The following is an 8,817-nucleotide window of genomic DNA, read 5'->3' as shown; positions in this document are numbered from 1 at the left end:
TCTGAGTACAAATTGCTTCCTCCGATGACTCCACGACAATTAACTCCAGAGATGCAAGCTGCCTTAGACAAGGTGGAAAAACCGGCTAAATGAGGAAAGAAAGTTTTTGATAAGAAAGAAGCAACCGAAGAGCCCTCTTCTAAACCCTCTAAGTCAAAGAAAAGAAAAGCTGACAAGGGTGATTCCTCTGCTACTAAGAAAATCAAGAAAATGGCTCGCAGAAACCTCACTTCTTCACCTTCACATTCAGGCCCGAAGGATGAGCAGTCTGTAGGTGATGATGATGAAGGGCAACATAAAGGTTCACATAGGGGTAATACACCTCCTCGGTCTCCAACTCCTGTGGATCTTGTTAATGACTCTGTTCCAACACCCCCTCCATCTCCACCCAAGACAACCTTTCAGGTCACTGTTGCTCCTCCACCCCCATCTTCAACACCACTAGTTTCCACTATTGCTCCACTACCACCTGTCATTTCTACTCCAATCACTACCGCCCCATTACCACCACCTATTTTCTCCAACGCAACAATCACCTCTACACCTATCATCACTTCAACCATAGATTCTTCTATCAACATCAACACATCTGATGTGGGGGCGAAGACTGAAGAACCTCCAAAAGTCACCACAGAGCCTCCTTCACCAACTCCTTCTAGTGATTCTAATCCAATTCTTAGAGGAGCTGATTTTGAATTTGATTCTACATACTACAGTCCCTACCAAATTCCCAGTGAGGAAGATGAATCTGCTACGGCAACAAAGTAGCACATCGACAGTGTTCATGAAAAGCTTGATAGCCTGCTCGCTTCAACAACAAAGTATAATGATGTTGTTCTCAAAGCTTTCATGGATACAGCCATGAACCAATATAAAAAATCCATTGACAAATGTACTGTTGCAATCGATGATTCTACTTCTCTGTGCAAACGGGCCTCTTCTGATGTTAAAGATCTCATTCATGACTCCAAGGTTTTTCTTGATTCCCTCAAAGGTCATGCTGATTCCAATGCTGCCAAGCTCACATAGTCCATGGATTCGCTTTCTCAATCTCCTCAAGCGGAGCAGACCAAGTTTGAAACGGTTAGGTCTGACCTCTCTGTTGAAAACAAGACTTTCTTGTCTTCCACTAACTCTCGGTTCGAAAAGCTCACTGCTGATCTTCTCATGGAAAGACAACTCAAAGATGATCTTGCTCAACAGACGGCGATCAATGCATTGCAGCAAGAAGCACTTGCCAAGGCTGAACACGAAATTACCCTGTTGAAAACCAAACGGGCCGTTTTTCGCAGCTATACTAGGGATGTTCTGTCTCAATTACATACACTGCTTCAGGCTCATGATCCTATTCTCACGCTCACTATTCGCAATCATTTGACCTCCAAACTTCTTCCCTCTCTTGAACTCTTACGTGAAATGAAGTGTGTTTCGGAGAGAATTGTTCCACTGCAACAAGGGGGAGAAGAGCAGCCACAACCGAAGTTCAAAACCGATCTGAAGGATAATTTAGCTTCGGGTTCTGGTGTCAAAGAAAGGAAAAAGCGTGTTATTGGATAAGATGACGAGGATGAAGAAGATCAAGAAACTATTTCTGAGATCTTGAACCCAAAGAAATAGAATGAGGTTGATGATGAAACTCTTCAAGAAGCTAAGGAGGTTGAGGAAAGAGAAAAGAAGAAGAATGAAGAGGATGATGCATTATGTTGCAAGAAGGTGTTGTTCCCTTCCTGGAAAAGAGAGACACTTATCAGGGAGGCAATAGAGTTTCCAAGCACCTACTGGTTGGAGCATGTAACCTCCTTTGACTATGAAAATACATGGGACTCGCAGTTCAACATGCCAATTACTCGAAATGCATTTGTTTTTCACTGTTTTGAGCCGACAATTGATGTTCCTTCACCCCATCCTCAGGTCGACTGTGAACTTATAGATTTTTATCTTGAGTTTAGTCAGCCTCAGTACCTGACCTGGAGTGCTCAAAAAATTACTACGGTTAAGGTGCTGAAACCATCATCTGTGGGGAAGTTTATCAATGTTTCTCTCAGGATAAACCGAGGTTCAAATAACTCAGTGTCCATTATCTCCCTGGCAGATCTTCCTAACTTGAATCCTCATGATTGGATTCTGCTCTTTAATATTTTGCTTACTAATGCAACAGAGTATGAACCAATCTTAGGACATCTGAAAAAGGATGTTGGCCTCTTATATTCATGAGGTTGCGAAGATGGATCAAGAGGTGGCGACTGTCATGAGGAAGAAACCGACGGTGAAGCCAACTGTAAAGCCAGGAGATGTCAAAAAAATTACTCTCGGTCAAATTGATCCTGCTCACCTCACAGTGATGTTTACAAGAACCAAAGGTCAAAGATTCTTGTTTGCTCTGGTGGACAAACATTTGTTCTCGACTGATTGCCTGGAACACATCATCAATATTATTCATCGGTGCAAGGCAAATTATGAGTCTGATAAGAAGAACTTCACAGACATGCTTCGGTGGTACATTACTTTTCGACAAACTCTTTTAGCCATCATACCGAGTGTGTTCAAGACTGTCAAGAAATCTGCTGCAGATCAACTGAAGTGAGCTCTCGGCTCCATTGACGCAAAGGGGGAGATTGTTAGGTATTATGTGTTGTGTCATGGGCTATTCTTTTGTATATTCGGTATTGGGCCTGTCCAACCATGATTATAGATTAGGGTTACATATTATATATACTGCATGCATGTATGCCTTAGTATGTTAGTCATTGATTATCTTTTGCATTGTAACCCTAAACACCTCTACAGTCGAAGTTCTTAATCAAGCTCTTCTGAGGTGTCAAAGTTTAATCATTCGACATCATTCAAACCATTCTTGTGTTCTTTATTGTTTCATTTATTGTTTTTCTGCTTGAATCTATCGATCATTAAGGAATATTATTCCAACAGATATGTATGTTTATGGATGTTAGAGTCATGTACCTGACCATGACATAGAGAAAGGAAGGACAAGATTATAGAGATTATAATCCTACGAAAGAATACGGATCATTTTACGGCAAAAAGGTTAAGAACCTTAAGAACCATTATTTAAATGTTTTGATTAAAGACATTTTGGACAAATCCAACATATATATTATAAAGCAAATTTTTTTCATTCCCTAGTTTACAAACTACTTGTCACTATTCGTCGGACCGTCAGAGGACTAACATTAAATTCAATGGCATTTTTTGGTCGTTTTCACAACTTAATGAAATGAAAATTATAGCTCCCATTTTTTTGATAATAATTTTTATTTTTCCAGCCAAAATATCCAAAATTTTAGTAAAAAATTAAACTTATGTCTAGAAAAATTCAATTTTTTTCTAAATTGTAGATTTCTTAAAAAACTATATATCCTGTATAAGAAATATTCATTGTTTAAAATATAATTTTCACTCTTTAATAAACATAATAATTCACTAATACATAGTTTAATATTTTTATGCATACCTTCATTTATATTTTAACACAAAATTTATATAAAATATACAGTTTAACACAGTCCACTTTTAGTTTAATACATAAAACTCGCAACATAGCATAATAGAATCTATTATGCTCTAATTCATTATTTAAAGAAGTCAAACTTAAACTCTCTCACCACCACCATGATCAACTACCACATGTCACCACCAACCACATATTCCACCATCACAATCAACCTTCATTCCAAATCAAATCTATATATAAAATCATTGATTGATAGTTAAAATATTATATTTATATTTTAATAAACTAATTAATTCACTTATGTAAAGTTCAATACAAAATAATTATAAAAATTAATATATTTTCATACATTTGTACAACAACAAAATATATTTATAGGAAATTAATACAAATATTTGTACATAAATAATTCATAATTTAACATAAAATTCATTAAAAATTCACAATCAATTCATAGTTTAAATAGAAACTTCACAACTTCATGCAATTAATTCACATTGTATAACAAAAATAAATCAAAGCTATATATACAAAGTTCACAGGTTATAAAGTCAATTCACAATTTAAACATAAAATTCACAACTTAATGCAGTCAATTTAAAGTTTAAAACCCAAAAATCATAGCTAAAGACACAACATTTACAACTTAACACAATAAATTTGTACTTTATTACACAAAACTATACATTTATAACATCTCATCGACTTAAAAATCTTAATACAGTAAATTCACAGTTTAATACTCAAAATTCATGGCTTAATATTATAAATTCATAGTTTAAAACACAAAATTCACAATTTAATACAGTCCATTCACAGTTTAAACTTAAAACGTCCAACGTATGCAGTCAATTCACAGTGTAAAATAAAAAATCACAATCTATTACACAAAATTCATGGTTGTTGAACAACAAGAATTAATATTATATTAGGCAAACTTTTTCGTTCCCTAATGTATAACTAGTTATCACTTTTTGTTGGATTGTCGTCAAACTGTCGTCAGACCACCGATGGACCGCCATCCAACCACCACCAGACTAACACCAAATTAATGACATTTTCTGGTCGTATTCACAGCTTAATTGAACAAACATTATTGTTCTCATTTTTGTTAATATTTTTTAGACAAAATTGCGAAAATGGTCCCTATGATATGCATTTTTTTGGGGTTTTGGTCCAAACTATGAGTTTCTTGGCTTCATGGTCCTTTTGGACTGGTTTGTTTTTTAAAATGGACCTTGTAGTTAACTCCCGTTAAACACAATATGGTAACCCCCTCATGTGCCTTCCACATGAGGGTATTTCTGTATTTTTACTTCTAGGGACATTTTAGCATAAGAATGCCAACACTTCCTATTACCTTTTATCCCTCATTTACATTCCCAAACACTCGTCAACTCCCCACCTCCCTCCTTCTTCCTTCTGCTCCATTAAACGTGCAAAAAAACCTCATTCCTTATCCAAAGAACCTAATCGAAGCAACAAAGACAAGGTCATACATTAAAATCGAAATGATGTACATATTGTGGCAGATCAGACCAAAAAATAAAGTTGTGGACATATCATCCGTATATGGTAAGTTGCTCTATTTTCTTTAACTTTCGTATTTTTCATTTTCCCCTTGATGTCTACTGAAATCTGCAAAATTTTGACTTTGTTATCATGTACAATTTTGACTTGTAACGGGTGCACCCACATAGTTTAGTATTAAGCTTCATTACAATGGAAGTTTACTAAGTTATCTGATATAAAGTACATTGGAGGTGAAGTGCATTATGTTGATTATGTAGACATAGATGATCAATTGTTTCCCAATGTTGAGCGTAGATATTTTATCGGACATATTCATGACAATATGAGAAAGAAGTGAGGGAAAACTGAGTACAGGGACCACTTATGCAGGTGTACATCAGCATCTACCATTCTTGAGTTTGGGAATTTGATGAAAGAGTTCAGTGAGTATGATAAGGAGTCATGTCAATGGTTGAAGCGAATTCCTCCTGTACATTAGGTAAGGAGTCATTTCTCAGGTAATTGTATATGTATCAATATGGTGTTTATGTGTTTTAGTTATTTATCATCATTAATTGTAGGTTATTTTAATGTGCAGGAAGAGTAGTTTTTGATGTGTTGATTTCAAACATGTGTGAAGTGTTTAATGGGAAGATAGAGAAAGGCAAGGACAAACCTATGATTGCATGTTTAGAATTCACTAAGGAGTATCGAATAAAGAGGATATGCAATGTCATAAAGGAAATGAAGAAGGTTAAAGGTCCACTAACACCCACAACAATGGACATCCTAGATGCAAGAAAAAAAAGCTACTTCATAATATATTTCTAGGTGGAATGGGGTAGACAAGTATCAGGTCACTGTAGCTTTGCAAGATCAGCATATGGTGGATGTTAGGAACCAAACCTAAACTTGAGGAAAGTAGGAATTAATAGGAATACCATGCAGGCATGAAATTGCAACTCTGAATGAAATGAGCAACGACCCAGAGGTTAAGGTTGACATTTACAAATGAGTACACAAGGTGTATTGCCTAGAGACATTGCAAAAAGTTTATTCATTTAAGGTGGAGTCAATTGAGGGGAGACCCATGTGGCCTAAAAGTAATTGTCCAACAATGCTAATCCTTCCTCCACATCGCACTCAGGTGGGAAGGCCTAAGAAAAAAAGAAGATAAAGTAAGGATGAAAGGTTAAGCAAAAGGCAGAGGGAAAGTTAAGGTGATGGAGTCAATGCTACGCAAGGAGGAGGTTCCCAAGGACCAACAAATGATGGAGTGTAAAAGCTATCAAGGAAGCATATCAATGTTACTTGTAGCAAATGTAAGAATAAGGACACAACTCTAGGACCTGTAAAGGGCAAGGTGAGAATCAGTCAAAGAAGTGATTTTGGTTGTTTGTTGTGGTGCAATGACTATTTGGTTGTTTATTGTTAAAAACTGATGTTTCTTTTTTAATACTTTTAGTTATGGTTTGATGATATGGTTATGTATGGTGCACAGACACTTTTATGCTTATTTTGGTAATTGTTTTTGGTTCCACTCATGTGGTTAATGAAATGTGCATTTTGGTCAAATTATGACACATATTTTGGTAATGTACTTTTCTTACATTTTGGTTCTATTTATGTGTTTATACTTGACTATTGATACGCATTTTGAACACATTTTCCCACTTGAATATCATTTATATCATTAACAACATTGGAATTCATTACAAATATGATCAAGTCAACTTACAACAAATGATACCATGTTTATACCAATACATTGGAATTCATTACCCTTCATCACTTGATCAACAAAAAAAACCCACATTTGTCTAACCATATCCCTTACACAGACCAAACACCAAAGACAACAGTCACAAACATAAAACCAACTTGCACATAAATACATTTTCTACTTGAAACCTTTATCCTTCAATGCATCACACCTTACCGCCAACATATTGTTCCTGCTTAAAAGTCCATTGCACTGTTCCTCTAACATGTTGATACTTCTTACCAGCCCATTACACATCTCCTCCATCGTATTGATGTTTCTTAGCAGACCATGTATGATGGTTTTACTCCTAGCACACATAGGCAGGTCAACCCACCTGATAAACCCACATACATAATCCTTAATAGGGCACGCATAAAACCTCATTTCGGGATTCAGTGGTATCCAAGACATTTTCACCAAAGCAAGCTTTCCACAAAAACAAACTAACAATTGTTCGATTGTAGGTCATCAAAGAGAAATGGAAGAAAATAGTCATTGGGGAAGAACAGTCGTTGGGGAAGAAGATAGCTGGAAATAGAAAATGGTATATAAAGGGGGTTTTATTTTTTCTCCCGCAAAAATAGTCCCTAGAAGTAAAAAGATGGAAATACCCTCACGTGGAGGGCACAAGAGGGGGTTAACGAATTGTTTTTAATGGGAGTTAGCTATATGGACCATTTTCACAAGCAAACCAATCCAAAATGACCACAAAGCTAAAAAAACTCGTGGTTTGGACCAAAACCCCAAAAAGAATGCATACCACAATGACCATTTTAGCAGTTTTGTCAATTTTTTAACACATACTATTTCATTTCTACAACCAAATATACAAAATTTAATGAAAAATAGAATTACACCTTGACAAATTAAATTTTTTCTTTTCTAAATTATCAATTTCTTTAAAAAAAATTATAAATCGTGTATAAGACATAAAATATATAAATAGTTCACAACTTAATATAGTTTGTTTATAGTTTTCATATATTAATTCAATGACTTTGTCTCATCGAGTAATTATGATAGTATTTAATTATACATATCCACACAGTTTCTAGTTACAACTTTCGAACATATCCACTGATCTAAAAAATATAATGCTAATTTATGTGTCGCATTTACAATAAGACTAAAGAGCATTCTCAGAATGGAGGAGGTACCCCTATATCTGCAATAAATGTGTCATTCTAAAAGAAAACTTATAATTATAATAATAGCTACTATCATTAACGTCATTAAGAATGGTAAATGTCGTTCTAAAAAAAAGTAAGAGGCGTAAATACTATGAAAATTAGCCAAAAAAATATAAAGTTTGCAATGAACACCTATTATTCTATTAATCCTTAGACTACCACATTTTATATTTTCTATTAAGTATATTTTAAGAATTAAAATCAATTATAATATAATTTTTAACAACCATTTTGGAATTAAACTGAAAAAAGTAGGAAGATACTATATCTAACTTCATTATATGGGTTATTGTCACTATAACCCAACAAACTTATCGATTTTGGTTTAAATACTCCTTCGTGATATTTTATTGCATTATAAGGGAACGAATTCATGTTTTAAGGTTTTAAAATGTCATTACGAAAGATGTAAATGGGTCATTGGGTGAACCCCGTCCTGCTCAGTAGGTACCATTTGACAATTCATTAAAATAAGGCCACCTCACTTGCCACCTGTCTGAATATTTGACACGTCAACAACGACTTGTTTGACTCAATGACCTAAATAATGTTTCCTTTAGAAGCTGAAGAACATATGCATTGTTGCTTTCATGTTGGGTCTGTGAATCAAATTACATCTCCAAAACCCATCTCAAGTTTGTGTTCTAATCGTAGGCTGTAAAAGTTTTTTGATTGTTCTTGAAAGCTCCAGGTTAACCCACAAACTTTGAATGCTTGACTTCTCCAGGTTCTTATCGAAACTCTACAACATGTTTCTGAGATCTAGGGAGGAACACATGTCGGGCCTTCAAGAAATTGAACCTTCAAAGCGTTAACCCCAAAACTGAATTTTGGTTGTTACCCCTTACATACTTAAATCAAAACACCAGGTTGATTAT

The 8,817-nt window shown here is 35.1% G+C and overlaps 1 protein-coding gene across 1 annotated transcript; it reads left to right on the top strand.

The window, feature by feature from the left end:
* Window positions 1–210: 210 nt before the first annotated feature.
* LOC111905599 (classical arabinogalactan protein 9-like) lies at window positions 211–1,029 on the top strand. The gene is made up of 2 exons (XM_023901294.2): window positions 211–733; window positions 860–1,029. The coding sequence occupies exons 1-2, from the start codon at window positions 211–213 to the stop codon at window positions 1,027–1,029; spliced, it is 693 nt and encodes a 230-aa protein (XP_023757062.2).
* Window positions 1,030–8,817: the final 7,788 nt, after the last annotated feature.

This window comes from Lactuca sativa, chromosome 9 (assembly GCF_002870075.4).
Source record: "Lactuca sativa cultivar Salinas chromosome 9, Lsat_Salinas_v11, whole genome shotgun sequence".
NCBI lineage: Eukaryota > Viridiplantae > Streptophyta > Magnoliopsida > Asterales > Asteraceae > Lactuca > Lactuca sativa.
The sequence above is the reverse complement of the archived record's forward strand: the minus strand, read 5'-3'. Positions and strand labels throughout refer to the sequence as shown.

Excerpts from the sequence above, each read along its gene's own strand:
- LOC111905599 (XM_023901294.2), top strand. The coding sequence starts at position 211 with ATGGCTCGCAGAAACCTCACTTCTTCACCTTCACATTCAGGCCCGAAG. Across the intron at positions 734-859 it reads CAGTCCCTACCAAATTCCCA|CCATGAACCAATATAAAAAA; the intron begins GTGAGGAAGATG and ends TCATGGATACAG.